This window comes from Lissotriton vulgaris, chromosome 7 (genome assembly GCF_964263255.1).
Source record: "Lissotriton vulgaris chromosome 7, aLisVul1.2, whole genome shotgun sequence".
NCBI classification, from domain to species: Eukaryota; Metazoa; Chordata; class Amphibia; order Caudata; family Salamandridae; genus Lissotriton; species Lissotriton vulgaris.
In genome coordinates this window covers 94,003,419-94,025,938 of record NC_141695.1, presented here as the reverse complement: position 1 = coordinate 94,025,938, position 22,520 = coordinate 94,003,419, and the positions used below count along the sequence as shown (strand labels likewise).

General features: G+C 45.1%; 1 protein-coding gene across 1 annotated transcript in view; it reads left to right on the top strand.

The window, feature by feature from the left end:
• The first annotated feature begins 604 nt into the window (after window positions 1–604).
• Window positions 605–22,520, top strand: part of LOC147700893 (C-type lectin domain family 2 member A-like) — a 246,646-nt gene continuing 224,730 nt past the window's right edge. Inside the window, exons 1-2 of the mRNA XM_086928530.1 lie at window positions 605–705; window positions 10,574–10,802. Coding sequence (XP_086784656.1) covers window positions 10,646–10,802 — 157 coding nt within the window. The 5' untranslated portion in view covers window positions 605–705; window positions 10,574–10,645. The remainder of the gene's footprint in view (window positions 706–10,573; window positions 10,803–22,520) is intronic.

Sequence of the window (22,520 nt, the reverse complement as noted above, 5' to 3'; positions counted from 1 at the left end):
CTTCACTTTTAAGGGTGACCTGCAGTCTGCAATGCAGATGCTAGTAACACTTCGGGACAGAATTTACCATGTCATAGTTTTGTGTTGGGAGCCAAGTGGTAGCAAGGGAATCAGACATGGATACAGAAAGAAAAGGGTGAATCAGTAAAGAAAATATAAGTGAGTGGCCAATGGAGTGAGAGAGCTGAAAAAAGAATGCAAAGAAGGAAAGGGAAAATAAAACAGTAAACAAAGAAGGGTGGAACGAATGAAAGAAAGCATAGAAAGATGGAGGAAAGATAAAAGCAAGAAAGGTAGCTTTCCATGAGGTAACATTACCAGTGGGCCATGCTTGAAATAAAGTGGTAGCATATTACCCGTTTTATTTCTAGGGTGCCCTCTAGAAGAGAACTGATAATAAAGGCTCTTCCATGAAAAAATCCTCAAAATCCGAAAATGTATCCATCCTGGGCTCACGTTAAAAGCATGCTTTATCACTGTGCGGACACGCGCCACAGTAAAGAGCGCACGCATGCGCAAGAAAGAAACATAGGCAGGCGTACTTGAACGTGAGGGAGGTGACCACGTGCGCAATTTAAAAAGTTACCGTTGTGCTCGCGGCAGCTCGCGCGCCTGAAAGACAGTACCTCAAACCCAAGGACACATCCGGTCAGTGAGGTCCGCGTCCGCCCGTCGCCGCCTCCGGTGTCCCCGCCACAAGCAGAGGTAGGGCAGGAATCGGGTGAGGCTTGAGGGTATGCGAGTTGGGTCCATGGTTTCGCTAAGAACAATGCCGGTGCTCGTTCCACACTTCACTGCTGTTTTTAACGAACTGGACAGCAAGGGTCGAAGTGCATTAAAAAAGTGTTTAGGAAATATGAATTGTGATGCTGTGCGCAATGTGGGAGGGTTGAGAGCGTGGTCAAAGATGGGGCTAAAAAAAATATACATATTTTGTAACCTTTTTCGGTGTTTTTCCTTCAGGTTACTAAATATCGGATAACCACGGCTTAAACTCATAATGAGTGCAAGTTAATTAAAACAAATGGGAAATCCAGTATCGTACTGTATGACACCTCTATTGCTTTAGGCTCTGCATAATTCTGTTTGTTTATATTCTGTAAGCCAAGTCAATACTTTATTCTTAAATTAAATTCAAATTCAATGCATGTTAAGTTATTCGATGGGAATCCATGACCGTACTGTATGACACCTCTATTGCTTTATTCTCTGCATAAGTGTGCTTCTATTCTGTAACCAAAGTCATTATTTGAATATAATGTTACACTTAGTAGAAGATAGGCTGCTACAAAATGCACAAAAAGCTTTCAGATAAAAAAAAACATGCCTACAAAATATAGATTTTAGTAATACCCAGACTGTGTACATAGCAAAAAAATGTTTAAACTCCCCTTTAAAAGCTCACACTTTAAAGCTCAGCTGTTAACTCCATTAGCAATAAGATGCGAAAAGAATAAATCTGCACCATCAGAAAGCTTCAAGTGATTTACATTTCCAGTTTTGCTTTTGCGGAATGGGGGAGTTTGTGCTAGTGAGGGTGACGCAGAGCATTAGTGTCAGGTGGATTGGTGAAAGTGCATGTGTTTGGTAAGCTGTTCTGGTCATGTGTTATGTAGGGATGGCTTTGTATGTGTGAGTGAGAAGTTTATTGGCTGCGCTTGTGAATACGGAGTCAGTGCAGCTTCCTGAGATGCGGTGTGATGTGGCTAAAGCGAAGGAGATTTATTTATTTTATTTATTTAATATTCTTATATAGCACAGGATTCGACCCCCGAAGGGGTATCTCCGCGCTAGCCCTTTGCTACAGATGTTAGACTGGGTCATAAATTTAAGAGGCTGCCATTAGTTAGGAAGTCGAATATAAGTAGGTTTTAAGAAACTTTCTAAAGGTTTGGAAATTAGACTTTTGTTTTAGGGTGAGTGGCAGTGAATTCCAGAAAATGGGGCCTTTATAGGAGAGGGCTCGGCCTCCCTGCCTAACCCTCCTAATCCTAGGGACCTGAAGCAGCTGCTGGTTACTTGAATGCAGGGAGCATCCAGGGCTGTAGGGAATTAACTTGTCAATTAAATATTTAGGACCGGACCCAAAAAGACATTTGTGTATGGTACAGCAGATTTTATATTTGACACGCTGCCGGACAGGCAACCAGTGGAGTTTGTCCAGAAGGGGGCGTGAGGAAGTCCTGGGCAAGGCATTAAGAACCAGTCTCGCCGCGGTATTTTGGACAACTTGCAATCTGTTAAGTTGTTCCTCGTTGGCCGAGATGAGCAGGCCATTACAGTTTTAATACTGATTGGATCTCTGGTCCAATCAGCGTACTCAGGGAAGCAATCATTTTGGCAGGCAGAAAATCATCTGGAGACCCTTATTTTATATGACTGACAAGAGTAGAAAAATCAGAATCATTGATTGGTGGAAAGGTAGTGAATGGATGGTCTCCGAATGTGGACAATTTGGAGGGAGCAGGAATGCTGTTCCTTTGACTGGAGGCTTTCATGATCTTATCATAGATCGTATTTATTTTATTCTCAAAAAATCAAAGAGATGTCATCACAAAGGGTCTGAGAAAACTCACCCGGACTTTCGCAGGCCGCCGGCTTTACAAAGGCCTGTAATATTTTATAGAGTTCCTTAGTGGAATTACCTGCCTCTTCAAGTTGCTGGTTGAGACTGTTCTTCCTTGCCAGCCTAATATTTTTGTAATAATTAGATTGGGCATCTTGATGTGCTTTCTTATTCTCCTCATTTCGGGCTTTCCTCCATATCTTTTCAATCTTTCTACATCCCTGTTTCTCTGCTCTAAGTGCTTCGGTGTACCATTTTTCTTGCTTAGAGGTGGGATGTTGTTTGTGTAGCTTCAGCGGGGCCAATATGTCGGCTGCCTCTATGAGGGATTTGTTGAATTTAGAAAGAACCGAATCTACACTATCTATCTCAGTGAAGATAGGTCTCTTCCACACCCTCTGCAGCTCTTCCACTGTTATTTTATGCCACTGTCGCCGCCAGATTGGCGGGGGAGGAGGTTTTTGGGGAGGTTTATTTATGCCCAATAAGAAGAACTCTACTACAAAATGATCGGACCAATTTATTTGAGTTGTGGAGTGGCATCGTACTCTAGGGCAGTTGGAAAAAAGTATGTCCAGAGTGTGGCCTCCTATATGCGTGGGGCCATTATTCTGCACTTCTAAACCCAGTGTGGATAGATCAGCTAGTAGTGTTAGGGTTTCTGGGTGCGTGGGAATATCTACGTGAATATTAAAATCACCCAGGAGTGTAAAATTTTCCTTCGCTTTAAAATGCGGTGCCAGCAGTTCTAGAAGAGATAGAATGAAGTCCAAGATGGGTCCCGGAGGACGATAAACTAGGGCTCCTTTCCAGAACGTTTTAGCGGTGGAGCTTATTTTGAAGACCATGATTTCCATTGATGAACAATGTGTTTGTTCTAATATAGTGACCTTCAAATCCTCCTTATATAAAATGGCTAAGCCACCCCCGATTTTATCAGGGCGGTCAAAATTCAGGAACTTGTAACCTGAGGGATCCCCTAGCATTATAACAGGAACTGTATGGGGTTTCATCCAGGACTCTGTTAAAAAACATATATCAGGCTGCAGTGTATATACAAGGTCCCATACTTTCGAATGATTTTTAGGCAAAGAGCGAACATTCAGCAGAAATCTCTTCAAGCCGCACCCTGACAGACGTTTCTCTTGCTCTCCCCTAGCATTTGGTTTAACATGGAACACTTGGAACTGACAGCTTATACATGAGAATGGACCCTCTGGACATGGCCAGGAATCTCTATTACAGCCTTTCAAAGGAGCTGTCTGTTATTTTCTTAAGGTGTCACTTGAATACCTGAGTGTGTGCGCCCTTACAGAAGAGGATTCCAGAAGAGCAGAGCCCTTGGCCCCTAGCCCTGTCCTGTCGCGGACGGGCGCAGACGGGCTACTCTTTGGCTCCTCTTAGGCGATCCCTTCGGCGTTCCCCTGCTCGCGACCGCTGCACGCTCAGTGCGATAGGAGGGTGTTGTAGCCCTCGCAGGTGGGGAAGCTAGAGCGCTAACCGCTCGTGAGGCGAAAGTGTCTGGCTCTGCCTGTCCGCCCTCCCCTCTACAGTGATAATCACCGAGTCGGACCGATACGTGCAGGCTAGTAATTGAGCTCAGACTCCCTATGAAGATCAGTACGAGTAAGTAAATTAAATGAAATGAATCAAGGTAGCATGTAAGTTTAAAAATATGTCTGTTTTAAAATTGCAATAAATTTCAAATCCTGCTACAGCAGTCAATCAATTCCACACAGTCTTCCTCAGAACAGCGCTTGCTGGCATCTAAAGCGGGTCAGAGGAGACTCTGCCTCCGTCTACAACTTACCGTTGAGTATGAGTCTTGCTTTGAAACATTCGCTTTTCCTAGTACTTGTTAAGCCACATTCTGATTTAATTATCGGTGATACACAGAGATAGAAGCGGTTAGATATTTCAGGTTTGAACATTGTGCCGAAGGCGCGCCAAAGGAAAATCCCCGTCTGCGCCCGTTCCCGCCTGTACCGTGCCCACGTCAGAACCCCTGGACCCCGATGCCACCACTACACCAGACTTCACTACGATTCCAGCACCCTCCATGCACTCAACCCCAGACAAGCTCACTCCTGCTACTGGGCCACCCCGAAGTGCACCCAAGGGCCCTTCACCTGCCGGGACTGCAGCTTCACCATCCGGCCCGCCAAACCATCAACCAGAGAACACAACCATCTCTGATGTATCCTCCTCCACACCCGCTCCGCCCGTAAGCATGCCCTGAATCTCTGGGACCTCCTAGACTCAACCACCCCTGACGTCGCCTTCCTGACGGAGACCTGGCTGAACACCACCTCGGCTCCAGACATCACTATAGCCATCCCTGAATTCTACAAGATCTCCCGCAGAGACTGCACCAACGGAGTGGGAGGGGGAATCGCCATCATCCACAAGGACACTCTCAGAGTCTCAACCAACAACGACGACACCCTCACCACTGCCGAGCATATGCACTTCCAGATCCACACTGACCCCAACACCACCCTCAGAGGAACACCCGTCTACCGACCACCAAGACCCCAACCACAGTTTAGCGACGCCAACGCCGACCTCATCAGCACCCAAACCCTCGCCTCCACGGACTATATCCTCCTCGGGGACATGAACTTCCACCTCAAGAACAACAACGCCAACTCCACCGCCCTGATCGACAATCTCGCCAACCTAGGACTCAAGCACCTCGTGACGACACCCACCCACGCTGCTGGACACACACTGGACCCCATCTTCTCCGCAAGTCCTCACGTCTCCTTCAACCACACCACCGAACCCCACTGGACAGACCACCGATGCGTCCACTTCACCTTCAGGAAACCCACCACACACCACCGCACCTAACAGATGCTATGCCGCTGCTGGTGCAAAGTCACCGAGGACCAGCTGACCACCATCCTCGCCCTAGGACCACCCCAGACCACACCAACCCAGACACTGCCGCCATCAACCTCAAACAGTGGATCAACAACTGCGCCGACACCCTAACCCCACTCAAGACCGCTACCACCAAACACACCGCATGGCACACCTGTCGGAGCAGGAGAAGAGCTGGCTGCGCGACCGAACACCAGACAGCTACACAGCCCACAAGAATGCCACCCGCAGACACCACCAACTCATCAGGACCACCCGAGGACTGCCTTCAAGAACCGCCTAGACAGCAATGCACACAACAGCAAAGAGCTCTTCTACATCGTGAAAGAACTCTCTAACCCTAGCTCCAACACCAACGACACTCCACCATCACAAGACCTGTGCAACTCACTGGCCTTTGTCAAAAAAGAGATTCCCTTTGGGCACATTCAATCAGAACCAAATAACATGACATAAAACAACAATACTTGCAGACTAACAGCAATGCAATGGTAAACCAAATTCTGAAACAACAAATAAATAACAAATGCACAGTTTTATTAAAATTGAACAATAAGGTTAAAAAACAAGTTTAAAAAGATATCAATCAAGGGAAAACAGACAATATATGGAAACAAATCATACTCAAAAATTCATCACATAAGTTTCCTAAAGCTAAACCAAGGGAGATATACAAAAAAGGTCTATTCAGCGTCAATCAGAATACTTCTTTAGTTATGAAATTGATTCTCTCCCTCAATCCTCAACGCGTTTCGACGGACCAAATATCTTAAAGCCGTCTTCCTCAGGAGATATATTAGCTGTCTTCCCCAGATAACTTAAAAGAAGCGTGATTAAAGAATAGGGGATGGATTTCTCCCTTCTTTGTAGTAAGACGTATTTCCTGTTGCTAGCGGTCTTTATGGGTCGTGTTGCCAAGTATTATTTCTATAACACGATCCTATTGATGTAAGATATGCGTAGTCCATTCAATGGGTAGAATTCTCTATCTCTTCATAATGTATCTGACAAAATCAGAATCGCCTGCTTGCACGCGGTAAATAGGTTCTGATTTGTTCCAATTCGAAACTAAGGCACCGTTTAAAACTTTATGCACAGGCCAGCTCGAACACCACGGATACTGCACGCGGAACTCGTATCGATCTTCTCTAAAAGAAGCAGCATTTATTAATGTGAGAGAAGACTGAGGCATCCCCATTTAAATACGAGCTGGCCTGTGCATAAAGTTTTAAACGGTGCCTTAGTTTCGAATTGGAACAAATCGGAACCTATTTACCGCGTGCAAGCAGGCGATTCTGACTTTATCAGATACATTATGAAGAGATAGAGAATTCTACCCATTGAATGGACTACGCATATCTTACATCAATAGGATCGTGTTATAGAAATAATACTTGGCAACACGACCCATAAAGACCGCTAGCAACAGGAAATACGTCTTACTACAAAGAAGGGAGAAATCCATCCCCTATTCTTTAATCACGCTTCTTTTAAGTTATCTGGTGAAGACAGCTAATATATCTCCTCAGGAAGACGGCTATAAGATATTTGGTCCGTCGAAACGCGTTGAGGATTGAGGGAGAGAATCAATTTCATAACTAAAGGAGTATTCTGATTGACGCTGAATAGACCTTTTTTGTATATCTCCCTTGGTTTAGCTTTAGGAAACTTATGTGATGAATTTTTGAGTATGATTTGTTTCCATATATTGTCTGTTTTCCCTTGATTGATATCTTTTTAAATTTGTTTTTTAACCTTATTGTTCAATTTTAATAAAACTGTGCATTTGTTATTTATTTGTTGTTTCAGAATTTGGTTTACCATTGCATTGCTGTTAGTCTGCAAGTATTGTTGTTTTATGTCATGTTATTTGGTTCTGATTGAATGTGCCCAAAGAGAATCTCTTTTTTGACAAAGTCAATAGTTGGTACCCCATCCCTTTGGTAGAGGGTCCCTCTCTCTTTTATTAGAGACAACTCACTGGCCACCTTCTTTCACCGCAAGATCACCGACATCCACAACAGCTTTAACACCGCCACCCCCACACCCACCACCGAGACCACCACCTCTGCGACCACCGCCCGCACCAGCTGCCTGACCACCTGGTCCAACGTCAGCAACGAAGACACCATCAAGACCATGAACTCCATCCTCTCGGGTTCCCCATCTGACCCATGCCTTCACCACGTTTTCAACAAAGCCAGCACAACAATCGCACCCCGTCTCCGGAAAACAATCAACATCTCCTTCGAGACAGCAACCTTCCCAGAAAGCTGTAAGCATGCCGAGATCAACGCCCTGCTGAAGAAACCCAAGGCGGACCCCAACGACCTCAAGAACCTCCGGCCCATCTCCCTGCTCCCCTTCCTGGCGAAAGTCACGGAGAAGATGGTCAACAGACAGCTGACCCGCTACCTCGAAGACAAAAACATCCTGGACCCATCCCAGTCCGGCTTTCTCAGTAACCACAGCACCGAGACCGCACTCATTGCCGCCACCAACGACATAAGGATCCTTATGGACTAAGGAGAAACAGCCGCCCTCATCCTTCTGGACCTATCAGCAGCCTTCGACACGGTTTGCCACCGCACCCTAACAGGACGCCTATATGACGCTGAAATCCAAGAGAAGGCCCTTGCCTGGACAGCATCCTTCCTCTCCAGCAGAACCCAGAGTGTCCGCCTCCCACCCTTCCGCTCCCGAGATCATCTGCGGCGTTCCACAGGGATCATCCCTCAGCCCGACACTGTTCAATATCTACATGGCACCACTCGCCCACGTCGCACGGCAACACAGCCTCAACATCATCTCCTACGCCCACAACACCCAGCTGATCATAGTTCTCACTGAAGATCCCCACACCGCCAAAGCCAACCTCCCCAGAGGAATGAAGGCCGTCGCCGAGTGAATGAAGGACAACAGGCTGAAGCTAAATTCTGACAAGACGGAGGTCATGAACCTCGGCCCCACCCCCTCAGCCTGGGACGACTTCTGGTGGCCAACATCACTGGGATCAGCCCCAGAACCCACCGACCACGCATGCAACCTGGGGGTCATCCTCAACTCAGCCCTCTCCATGACCAAGCAGGTCAACGCCGTTTCCGCTTCCTGCTTCAACACCCTCCGAATGCTCCGTAGGATTTTCAAATGGATCCCCTCCAACACGAGAAACTTTCACCCAGGCCCTCATCACCAGCAGACTGGACTACGGGAGCGACCTCTACGCAGGAACAACAACCAAGCTCCTGAGATGGCTGCAACACATCCAGAACGCCTCGGCACGACTGATCCTCGATGTCCCCTGACGCAGCCTCATCACACCCCACCTGAGAGGCCTACACTGGCTCCCGGTCAACAACAGGATCACCTTCAAACTCCTCATCCACGCACACAAAGCCCTACACAACGCCGGACCAGCATACCTCAACGACCGACTCAGCTTCTACATCCCCACCCGCAGCCTCCGCTCTGCCAACCTCGCCCTCGCCACAGTTCCACGCATCCAGAAAACCACCGCCGGCAGCAGATCCTTCTCCTACCTCGCCGCCAAGACCTGGAACACTCTCCCTACCAGCCTACGACAGACCCAGGTCCTGCTGGCCTTCAGAAGACTTCTCTAGACCTGGCTCTTCGACCAGTAGCAGTCCCCTCCTCCCCCCCAGCGCCTTGAAACCCTCACGGGTATGTAGCGCGCTTTACAAATGTAATGATTGATTGATTGAATGATTGATTGATGTTGTATTGATTAAAGTGGCTTCTAATTTTCCTTTTCCAAACCTTTCTGTAAGGTATGAGGGTAAGAAATACATGAAGCACAAAAACAGCTGGCGTAGTTTGTAAAACTTAACACCTGGAAGTCAGAGTGAGGCCAATATTCACTTTTTTCTCAAATGTTTCAGAAATGTGAAAGGCTCTTATTGAGGGAAATTTATAAACTGATTAACAAGCAATGTTTTCCATACCCTACATTTATGATTTCAGCTGTTAATCCCGAACAAGCATAGCATTCTCCCTTGAAGCCTCAAATCATAAGAAAATGTGTTGGAACTTTTTCAGAACTCCCAGAGCTTACTGAGATCAAACTGTATAAATTAGAGCATTTTAATTCACTTGTGCCTGGGGGTATACCTTATAGTTCGACCCAAAGCTCAAACACCAAGTGCACCCTTTTAGTGCTCGACCCTCAAGATAGCTAAGTTTAAAAGTTCAAGGTTTACTCAGGTAGGTGGTGTGGGAATGGAGTCTTGGAACACAGTAAAACATTTACAAATAGTTATTATATCATTGTCAATCCACTGCTTTTATGTAAGAAAAAAAAGTGCTTTGTTACAACACACAGGAAGGTACTCACAATGTTGCAGGGCAATGTAGTATTATACCATAGGTAGGGTGTCTTTTCTGTGGTTTTGTTTTTGTTTAAATCAAAAGTAGGAGCAGTTGATACTGCTAAAACTGTTACTGTGGTGCAAATCCCATCACGTGCCCTCACTTGGTAAACGTTTGATAGTGTCTGTGTGGATTCCCTGTCCAACCATATAGAAAGTATAGCAGTTGACTGTGCGTAACATGTCCCCAAAACTGTTCTTACCACAGAGTCCCTTCTGTGTACTGTACATTACTTGATGTCTTTCACTCTCTGTGCAAGCTGAGCCTTCTGCTGCCGGCAAAGGGTTTGTGTGTGTGATCTCCACTTGAGATGGTGGTGTCCTTTGCAAGAGACACTAAGCAGGACAATGGTGCCTCTGCCCTAGCCTGGCACCAACAGTGGAGACCGGTAGTTACAGGCCAGCTTGCTTCTTCCCTGCTTTACCAAGTGGAATGACCTGACTTTTAAGACTATGATGAAGATATCTATGATGCAGAACTACCATTACATGTCTGCATCTCTTCTGTAAGGTTTAGTCTTTCCCTTTATATCTCCTTTACCGGTGTATGATTCAGGGAATGATAATCTAAATTTACCACAAGGCATGATGTAGTTACAAGAATGTCATTTTTGCTTTTGATGAAAGCATGTTTCGGAAATACAGTTCATTCGTTTCCTAAGCAGTCAGTATCAAATTGGTGACATTATAGGAAACCGTGTTTATGAATGTAATTTTTCTCATTTTAATCCTTCAGGACAAATATCACAGAAACGTAGTCTTTGTAAATTTCCCTTAAAATCAAGAACAAAGGGGCACTTTGTAATCAATGGATCAATCTACATCAAATCCCAAAGAATCAACGAATCCTGAGGTTTCAAAACACAAAGAAAAGAAGGATGCCCTATCTTCACCAACAAGGGACCAAGCAGAGGACACAGACAAATTTGGAACTTGTTGTCTGTGTAGATCTAAGTGTTTCAAAGGTAACTCATATTTAGATACTTAAACTGACAACAAATCAGAAAAATGTGGGCAAATGCAACAAAACAAAAAGCCTTTAATTGGTATTAAGATTGGTAAGATTTTCCTATAAAACTGTCACTTAAACTGAATGTTTTTGTAGCGTTTTGCACAATCATCCACCCTCATACATATGTTGTAGTCCTAACTATTAATGCATTTTTAACAAAAACACATTCTAGTGCATTGTACATCATACATTGTTCCAGTGCGTTATTGTGGGACTCCCTCAAATTTTTGAGAGAGCAGAGTGTTCCATTGTCATATAAATATCCCCCAGTGTCAGTTTAGGCAGTGATTCGAGGTTGCTTACCTCCATGTTGAACCACCTCTCGAAATTGTGCATGGCAGTCATTCAAGATCTCTTGTGAGTATATTATTGTTTATTGGAGGCCTTTGGTACAATTTCTTAAGCATACTTTGGCAACTTTGACTAGTTTGGTACTGGTCATCAGCAGCGTTGCACCTCTGAGTATGGCTTCCTCCTGTGACGCCTGGAAGTTACTCTTTTAAGTTGTTGTTATCATCGGGGGCACACAGGTCCCCTTTAGGAAATTGAAGTTTGCCCAGTTCCACTCATTTCCTCCTGCTGCATCAAGTCAAATTTGAAAGCATATTATTGATTTCTTTGAGGAATGTCTGTGAAGAACCACCAGCAAAGATGAAACCATATAGGAGTTTAGGCAGAACTACCAATTTGGATACAATAAATCTGCCCATAAGTAATAACAAGAGTGTACAGCAAAATGGAACTAACTTTGGTGTTCACAAGTACTGCTCGATTAGAAGCGCATCTTCTTGGTATATTTGCATACCAAGGTACTGGAAAGATGTCCGTTCCCAACGGAGGTTAGTTGCCAATAGGCGTCTTTGGTATAGCTCAAACAGCGGTTTAATGAAGAAGATGCGTGATGTTATCCATTTTTTCTCAGGTTGGAGATATCCCTATATTCTGTCAGAGGTCCTATAACTACTGGCAGATCTCTTCTCATGTTTCCTTTATACTACAGTGCATCATCTGTAGATAGTGAGATCATATGTCTGTGAGCAAGCAGTATTCCCCAGTCAGCACCATTCTTTCTGAGAAGGCAGGCCTGTGGCCGTTGGTAGAGTGCTCCTAAACTCCATGTTCTTCATGCCATATATCCACCTCTAACAGCCGAAGAGAAGCATTTCCCTTTCGATAAATCCTCCTCACTATGGTGTGATTGGATCTATCCGTTCCTTCAACAAGTTTAAGATCAAATCTATCAATAAAAATCACATATGGAGCAGTTCCCTGAGCATGTATGAAACATTGAAGGGAACTACAGCGAGGTTGCAGCTATCATCTCCCTATCTCACAACTCCATTATTTTAACATCGCAACATAAAAAATGAGTGCACCACAAATGGGTAGGGGACATGGGAGGGAATTTATTCAGTAACAATAGTTTTGCTGGCTAGGTTCTTTGAGCATAGCGCTCCAACCGCAAAACTTGAACAGAGTAACCTCTGTGGTGGTCGATCATATAAAGGCACAGATACCTAGACCTGCCTGGTGAAGTCTTATGAATAGGGCAGCCTGTAGTCTGCTAAGGCAGCTGAATCCATGTTCACTGTCCTGGCAAATGAAATACAACCTGCCAAGGGGTAAGTAAGAACATTTCTGCATCATAGGATATTCATTGATATGCTCCCTGATCCATGTGTGGACCCCAGAACACTTTTGTATAGTTTTGTTGAACAGAAAAGCATCATAGAATGCATTTTTCCAGTTTAAATTCAGATCTGTTGCCTGGAAGTATAACGGAGGCCTAATTTTTCTCTGAATGTTCGCGATAATTCTCCAGATTTACATCAAAGAACATCATTGAAGCATTCAACTAAAGAGAAAACCCCTTAATGGTCACCGTATGGTAGTCAACACTGACAATAAGTTAAAATTTAATCTGATATCAGTGTTCATCCATGAGCAGGGAGGGGTTAGTGGCCTGAAGAAGGTAGCTTTAATTCCAGTGGATTGTCTGATTACAGATTATCTCAAAACCTTTGCTTGAGTAGAGGCAGAAAGCAAAGTTCATGTGGGTCAGCCTGAGTGGGTGTGTATGGTCACTAGGGCCCAGGCAGCTTGTCAGGAAAGTAATGGGATCCTGGATTTTAGAACAATGAACTAAATTCTCATAACAAAGATGAAGGACAAGAGGTATGGGAATCCAACCTCAAAACCTCCCACAGCGGGAAAGTATCTGAACCCCATGGAGAGAATCTGTAGTGTAAAGGGGAAGAAGAGTCTGTCTTGGGAGAAGAACTGCCAGAACTCACAGAGCTGCCTTGGGAAGGAGGTACCTCCAAGGAGGAATTCTGCCAAGCGCAGATAGAGTGCCCGACCATGGAAGTCCTTCTCAGCCTTTCTGAAGTACAGGAATAGGAGGTTACCAGTGGAAGACACAGGATCTACAGGGAAGAGGGTGTCCTGTAAAGCGAGGCTAGGGGGCCAAAACCTGAAGCTCCAGGAAAGTGATGAACCACCAGCCTTACAAGGCATTCCTCTTAAATGAGCCCTTTAGTTTCCAGTGGCTGGGCATATGGGGCAGACCTAAAGCTTGGTCAACTAGACTCAGATGTCAGCGAAATTAAAGAAGTTCTGTCTCTCTCAAATTTTTTAGCACCACCTCTGCATGCTGGTGGACGGCATCATACAGCTCCGCCAAGACGTCCTCTCCTGATGTGATGTCAGTGGAGCCATATGAGTCCCCTCCTGCGCACTCGACGTCAGTTTCTTCTTTTCCACACTGCAACGGGGATCAGGAGAAACGGTTCCTGAGGCCATTTGTATTTTTTGGCCTACTTCAACGCCTTTTTGCGACAGGGAACAGTGCGCCTATGCCTTTGGGTTTTAAAGGGTGCAAGACCTGTGCTCGACAGATGTCGGCTACGGATCCGCTTTCCATCTGCATGTGGTGCCTAGGCAAGCACCAAAACTCAGAGGAGTGCGATCCCTGTAAACGGGTGAAGCTTAAGGCCTTGCGGTAAAAGAGAATGAAGCTGTTGATGGTGCGACTCTCACGGTCTGAGTCTAGGCAACTTTGGTCTCCTTCCTACTCTGAGGTTCCTGCCTGGAGCCATTCAAGGAGCTGTTCCTGTGAGCGTTGCTCCCCTTAGTTGCGAAAATCCCTTTAAAAGGGATCGAAGTAGCAGCTGATTATGGCCTCACAGCATTGTGATGTGGTCTCTGCTAGCTCCTCACGTTCCATTACTGTGGACGCTGTTCAAGAGTTGACCCTGTGCCTCCCTCCTTATCCTGGAGCCAGGGTGACTATGACCCAGATGCAGGCCTATTCTCATGATCTGCAAGCCTTTTTGGGTCCATGTCTCCCCTGGAGCACTTTCAGGACCCAAGGAGGTAGAGGGAACTCCAACTGGAAACATACAGGCGGGTTCACCCTCTACGACAGTTGTAGGCCTCAACTGTGTTCCTGGGGTCATCACGGCATCAGTGCGCAGCCCAGTACGGCTCCAGCTGTGACGCAGGAGGTGGCGGAGGAAATCATATGTGAAGTCAATACAATGCTGCCCCGATGTAAGCCGGAGGTGCTGCTCAAGGTGCATGAAGTTGATACGACAACGCCCAATGTCGGTTGGCATCGGAGGCGCTGCTCACAGCTACTGTGGTTCCCACATCTTCTCCTTTGAACGCCGGGGTCTGAACATGCTCTGTTGCTGCTTCTCCAGCTTTGCAAAGTGGTTCAAGTGATGACGGGGAAGTCTATTGCTTTGAGTTTGTTCAGCCTCTTGTGGAAGGTTCTTGGGCTGCATTGGATGAGTTTAATAGTCTAAAAAAAACACCCCTGTTTCTGATACGCTTTCTCTGCCACGAATGGCGACTGAGGCTAGTTCAGCTTATGCTGAAGTTGTAAAGATAGCTGCTGAGTTCTTAAAAGCAGTAGCTTCCGTCTGTAACTCTGTCATCTGATCCTTTGGTGGATCTGCTTTGTCAGTTTGAGACAGGTGTTGAATCTTTGCTGCCCTATGGAGAGTCTCTATATGATATTCCGCTGAGAACTTGCGGGAGGCCAGTGACCAGGGTCTCTGTTGATTGTGCCATTTCCCATCGCCATTGTCATGCTATGGATGACCCGGTCTGTCTTTCTCGACACCCTACCGTGAAGGGGCTCGTTGTTAAAGCTGTATGGGCTTCGTCATATCTAGATGTTTCTCTCTTGCTTCGACCAGGTACAGATTCTAGGTGGTTGGATTTGTGTGGTCGGAATATCTTTGCTTTGGCTAGTTCAGCCTTGTGGTTGTTAAACACGCCTTGTGTTCTAGGCAGGGTTTCATATGTTTTATGGGGCTCTGTCACTCATCTACCACCTTCCCTTCCTGAAGGGATCAGGGCTGAACTCTTGCATCTTGGGCAAGATGGCTGTGAGATGGCGAAGTTTAATATCAAGTAATCAATGGATATCACTGAATCTATTGGTAGAGCCAAGGCTTGGTCGGTTGCTCTTCACAGACACGTTTGGTTATGCAAGTCTGAATTCCACAAGACTGTTCGGGAGAGTTTGAAAGAAATGGCCTTTCATGGTATTTGTTTATTTGACAGCCATGCAGATTCAGCGATACAATACCTTATGACTGGTTGCTTGTAATAAGGTATTTTGCCTCTCTTTTGTAAAGCCAGGGTCATGGATCTTCAGGTTAGCTTGAGGATTTAAATCCTGCCTCTGCTGTTGGTGTAATTTGTGTTGTTGAAGTGTTAAGCACTGCTTTTTTCTTACTGTGAGAGTGTTTACTCCTGATTTGGCTATTTTGCTCTCTGGACTACCCTTGCGGCCACATAGCTGTTTTGTTATTTCATTTTACTCGGATGAGGAGCTTAGTCTCAGAAGTTCATAACCTTTTTGGTATACATCCTAATTTATGTGGAGTATTGGTTTGCTATTGTGTAGCTGTTTATGTGTACACTTACGCAGTCTATCAGTTGGTTCTCTGAGTATGCTGCCTCATGTGGGCATCACTCAACTATTTAGTTTAGTCCTTCTTGGACGCCGTTGTATGCTCTTTAAGGGCTATTGTTGCAGGCTCATAGATGTTCTTTTTCTCTTGTGTAACCCTTTTTGTGGTCCTGTTACCCTTCACTTCCCTCTGGTTTTACTTAGCCAGGGTAATCAGTGCAGTTTGTTTTCTTTTCATGAGCAGACTGCATATTCATTATGAGTGCTTCAATTACTGAAGGGTTGTGCTGGCAAATTCAGAGTCTATGGTTATATTCTTTTGAATGTACAAGTTTGTGGTTTCCTCCTTTGTTGGAGGCTATAGGTAATTTCATTGTTAAATTTTGGAGCAAGGCGGTGTGTACTCAGTTTCTCAAGATGTCTGAGAGACAGTGTCTGAAACTGTTAAGGCTGTTTCGGTGGTGCATTACATGGTAGGATGTTTTTAGGCTTTATAGAAAACTCTTCTTATTATTCCCCTACAATGTTCTGTGCATATGTTATTTTGGCTGAAGGTCAATTTTATCTGTCATCTTGAGGTATGGATCTTATTTTCTCTGTACATACCAGTCTTCAAGAAATCATGGCTATTGCTTCTTGAAGAAGTGTAAATGGTATATATTGAGTCATTTATATCTATAGGTCCTACTTGGACTTATGATAAATTTTTGTTTTGAATCACAAGTGTGGTAGTGTGTTCTTGCTGTTGGCGAGTGTTGTGGAACTGATTTCTCAGTTCGGGTTGGCTTTATGTATATAGTGTATACATGGCTGTGTGCATGTTTTTGTCTTCTATTAAACAAGAAAAGAAAACGGAATGAGGTTTTTAATGTGAGATGCAATTGCTTCTCTTTTCTCGTTTGCCTTTGGTACCTCGAGCGTGTCCACAACTAGAAGTTATGTTCAGGCTGTCTGACCATGGCTCTGTAGGCCATGCTGGGGCAAGCTTTTTAGATCCCTGCGGCCCAGCAGTCTATATGTTGCCATTGAAAATTCGTGAGTTGTTTGGCCACTCGGAATTTGTGGTGGGTGATACTTGACACATATATGTATATGTCCAGATATACAACTTTGTGGTGAGGTTTTATACATCTGGTATAATTGATGAATATCTATACAAGATTAAAATCTGTTTGTCATTTTAACGTCCTTACAATGCATTCTGTAAACTTCGGTGGTCATTTTGCTCAAGCAATGTTCTTTATACCAGGGAGGTATTATTGTTAATCTTTCTTGGAGTGTGTATTATGTCTCCAGTAATTGCATTGATGTTCATTCATCTTTGTTATAATGAAATGAGTTCTGGGAGTCCTTCGTTATGGATTCTATCAGAGCAATTCTTTCACTAATATTTCTTTATTGAGATGAAGAATGTGGATTACATGTTTTTTGTCTTGTACTTGGCCCTTTAGGTCCACAAGTTCTCTTTTGTTTGTGCAGTTGGATGATAATATTTGAAGACTGTCAGATGATTGTTGGGGGCTATCTCTTGTACCGCAAGGTTTTATGGGCCCAATTAACAAATGTAATCCGAGACAAAATCCTAACTTTACGACTTTCGGTTTTCACAAAGGGCATTTAGGAATAGTAAAGTTAGGAATCCTAATTTTACTACTCCTAAAGTTAGGATCCCTAACTTTACTACTCCTAAAGTTAGGATTCCTAACTTTACTACTCCTAAAGTTAGGTATCCTGACTCTACTACTCCTAAATACCCTTTGTGAATACCAAAAGTCTTCTTAAGTTAAACTTAAGACCAGTCTAAACGACCTTCATTGATGGTGGTTGTAAAGTCAACCTTATAGACAAGCTATCGTAGTGGTAGCATGGACCAGCAGTCTTGGGCTAAACTCCAAAGAGCATGTGAAGCTGTTTATTTTACCAAATATAATCCCTTGAATACGAAATGAAAGGACACCATACAAAGTATATATCTAATATATATGCATTTATTTCTAACACAAACCCTCTGACTTCTTTATGAGGTCAGAGATCGAAGTACATCACAAGTTACTCAATTAGCATACGATAAGTTGCACAAATACAGTTTTGCCCTAGGGGCCTCACAAACTAACCATATACAAAGTAAGTGGTATAAGAACAACTTCAGGAATGGGAATAGGCCTAGGGCATAGGGAATCGCTGGGGCTACACTAGACAACCAAAGGTTAGGAAGTAGGAGACCCACGGGAGACGCGTGCAGTGTCTAAACACAGTCGCGATTTACCATTGACTTAGAATGGATAATGTAAAAGTTACAAAGGTAAAGATTTAGGGCACTTCTAACACAAAAACCACTTTAGACTAGGATACTTGGATAGTAAATACCCACGGTAGCACCGGAGTACTCGGGCTACCTCACCCAGGGCAGCCGGGTGCATAGGTGTCTTTAGGTGTCGGGTTTTGTCAATGTTTCCTATAGAGATCTGAAAAGAAGTGGTGAAGGCGACCAGGGGAAAAGTGTCCGGGTGGATCCAAGGGTGGATCGAGGAGCTGAAGAACCTGAAAGCAGAGGGGACAGAGTCGGGGTCACTAGCCAGTGACCAGGAAGGAACTAGGAAGGAACCAGGCGACGTCGAGGAGATTTCAGGTGAGGAGGTGAAGCTGGTCTCTGCAGCCACGAGGACCAGGAAGCGTCAACGATGACCAGGAGCTGGATTTGAGCTGTCATGAAGGATCTAGTTGACTGCTGCGTCGGTATCCGGATTGGACCCAACAAGCCTTGGCAACCGTAACCAACGCAGGAAGTAAAGATTGGCTTCAAGTCAGACCAGCAAGGTCTGGGGAGCTTCTACTTTGCAGGGAAGCTGGAGCAAGCATGGAGCAACCAGGCCATCAGTGTAAATTCAAAAGGAAGTCTTCAGAGGGCTAACTAGCCAGCGGGCTAGCAACCGGGGAGACGCGTCAAGCTGAAATTCAGGAGCAGGCCCCACGCGGCGCTCATGGAGTGTGTAGGGCTAAGCTTTGGTGCAAATGGCGCTCAGGCCTGGGGCTTTCATACCCCAATGCACAACTGTGAGGGTACCTCGGGAGTCGAGCAGTTAGCAAAATGCAGGAAGTCCAGGGTGTCCAGTCCTACGTCTCTCATGTCCGCCACAGGTCTCAGCTTTGATGTGGATCGGAGTCGGAGAACTCTGGAAGTCCAGTCCCTGAGTCGCTGAGTCGTTGGGTTCCGGCAGGAGCATCGACAAAGAAAACCGTCAAGTTAGTGGTGGTGCCTGTTTGCACAGGGTGGTCATTCATTGACCACAAAGGACAGTCTTCTAGTCGATATAAAACATCGAAGGTACAAGAGTTTCGTTTCAGAGTTTAAGTCCAGGATAATCTAAAGTCTCTAGACACAGCTCCTATCTTTATACTGATTTTAGGGGCTGGGTTACCATGTAGGTCCTTCCTATGGGTGGACCTGGGGGGGGGTTACACCCCTTTCCCTTTGTCCAGTTTCACGCCAGAGCGGAGTGCCCCAGCAACTGGTTTGAACCGGGCTATGCATGGAGCACCTTGTGTGCCCCAGGCAGTGTCTGGAAAAGCATTTTTCCATTCAACCCACCCTGCCCCAATACACTACAGGCTGTCTAGCGACAGGAAACCTATTGTCCAGGTCTCCCTTGCTGGAGTTTCGTCCAGCAGCAGGAGGTCAGACTTGTGTCTGTGGCAGCAGCATCCATTTTGTGATGCTGAGGCTCTGTTTACCTTTAACCGGGTAAAGCAGTAACTACATGTCATCTCCCTCTAGAAGGGTGGAATGCTACCCCCGCCGCCAGAACTGGTTGGGGGTGGGTAGTATTCCAAAGTGTTTGACACCTTAGACGACATGTTTTGATAAAGCCAAACCAAAGTTAGCATTAACAGCAAGGATTATAATGCACTTAAGAGTATATGTTATGGCTATATCATAGAACAGCTATAAGGAGATGGTTCCGAAAGCTGCAGAGGGGCTCAGCTCATGCTAGGGCACCCTCTCACATAAAACCAAGCACTCTACCTCCAGGATTGTTAAGGCCTGGCATAGGAGTGACTTATAGGTTACTATGTGTCTATATATAAGTTAGATATAGATATACTATGTCTAAGTAAGGGGTGATTACACCACCTTACCCAAGCTGAGTGATCAGCCTGTGGTGTCAGTTTAGATGGGCACCCACAGGTGGCATAATACATGCTGCAGCCCCTGGTAGGCCTTGGATGCACCTATGCCCTGGGTACCTGTGGTACACTATACAGGGGCTTACAAAGGTGACCCAATATCCAATCTGGTATGTACCTAAAGTACATGGTATCAATTTAGAGAGAGAACAGCTGGGCTGTTGGTCTGATTGCAGGCCCACAGCCACGTTAAAGTAAAAAAAACAGAGAATCACAGCAAAAAGTGGGGGTGACCATAGGAAGCAGACCCTATGACCCACCTAAGTGGCACACTTTGGTACAGGCAGGAGTGACTATTCAGACCAGTATATGCCAGATGGGGCAGAGGTATGTGATGTTCCTGGGCCACTAAGTGGAGGTAGGGGATAAGTGGAGCCTCTCCAGCACAAGATTCAGACTATCATGGCTTGGGAACTTCCTAAAACCCAGACTCTGGTCAAAGCTTTCCTGAGTCTAAAAGGCTATAATTTAGGAGATTTGCTAAGGGATATGCCACCACTGTAGCCCCCCCCAACGGAGGTAACCTTCAAGAAGCATCCAAAGAAGGAATTATGGTGTAAGGAGTGTCAGAAGGCTTTGATGTACTGAAATAGACACTGAGAACCTGTACTCAAAGCACCTGGATTCAGCAAGATGTGTTTGGTCCAAACAGATTCTTTTTATGTGTAATCACAGCCAAATGATGAGGCTCATGATCAATCAGCTACCTTTAGCAGCAGGCGACTACTTTGCAGTGTTGCAGTGCCATAGAAAAGGAACCCTATGCTGTGGTTTGATCAGTGATGAAGATGTTTTGGGACTCTCTTCCAGATGCATACTGACCAATTCTCTAAAATGGCTCATGCAGGTAAGACGGGAAACCCCAAACTGTGCACATGGTCTACCTCGCTACAGGGTATGGACTTTACAATGGAAAACAGACCTTGGACTGACCATACCAATGCAGATAGCCTTTTTCTTGTCCTTTCAATTAGATGATGAGAACTGCCAAGGGAATGGCTGATTTGCTCCTCACTTTTCATCTGGAGTGGGGCATGTAGGAAAATACCTCTTTTTGTATGATCATCCTCATTGTTTAGACTGATGCTGTTTTTTTTTTTACTTTGCATTGAGATTCCGCTAACTAGGCCCCAGCCAATGTACTCTGACCTCTAAAACATGTTGAAATTGGGTATGCACCTAATTGGCACATTTCATTTTTATAGGTTCCTAGTATATGGTATAAAGTATACCCAGGGCCTGTAAGTCAAATGTCATCAGTAAACTGCAGGTGCCATTGTGCCACCCACTACAGTAACAGTTGCAGACATGACTGCAGGCCTAACAATGTAACCTGTCTGCGTAGTTCTAATACTGCATATTTGGCATGTCAAAATAAACCCTTTTGGCTGGCCTAAACCTTCCTTTTAAATATTAATATGTCAACCCTAAGCAGCCCTTAATGCCCATAAGGTATTGTCTATGATATTTAAAAGTAAGATATGCAAATGTTAAACCCATCTTGCCCCAAAATCTATTTACTCTGTAGCAGGGTTAGCTGTTCCATAGGAACACATTTGGATGTAATCATTAGTTTTAATAATGTTATATCTGGCCAAGTAACAGCTTGATGAAGCGTGAACTTGCTCCCAGATGTGAAACTAAAGGCTTGGGGTGGTGTTCTGCTCCTCTGGCAGGATGACACATAGCTCTGTGGCCCAGGAACTTTATGAACTTGAAAGAGACCTACCCTGTCAAAGGCAAATGTAAGCAGACACCTGGCAGTACCCTCTTTTGTCCACCTAGTCAGGATGGTGCCAATTCCAGTGGGAGAAAAGCTGCCCCCACTGGTCTGAAGTGACTAAAGGGTATGTGTAGCTCATTTCCTCTGCACAGGGGAACAAAGGTTCTGTCATTTTTTTATGTATTTCTATTTGCATTTTATATAAATTAACATTTTAGATACACTCAGGAGAAGCAAAAAAACAAAAACCAGTTACATCCTCCATTACTGTCTACATTCATGGGTGCCTGCTCCACTGATGCAGGTATATCATAGTAATTATATGGAGAGTCATCCAATATTGGTCCATCTTATGCACACGTATTTAAAATTTAAATCACATTATGCCATTGACAATGTACAAAGCCAAGAAAAAGGGAAAAGGAAGAAAAAAGGAAAAAGAAAAAAAAGAATGTGTTACTGTGTAGAGGAGTGGTGTGACTATGTGTGAGCAGTGACATCTAATGGGGTTGAAAGCATTACCAACCCATACGCGGGTCCGGTATAGGGCCTCCCCACAACTAACATCTTACCTGGGTGTAGCCAGACATTCCTGGGGGCATCTCAAACCTGCTGCGCTTACCCCCCCATAAGTCAGACTCCTGGTGTCCCTGATGGCCCTGGCTGGATGACTTGAACCTCGTCATCTATTTTTGATTCATTATCTGACTCTCACCCCTCACTGCCAGATCCCGCCATGTCCTCCCATTCAGCTATTGCTTCGTTCCATTGTTCAGCAATCGGGCGCATTCTCGCTCCCCTGGCCTCCTCCCATGCCAATGCGCTGCCCTCGATCC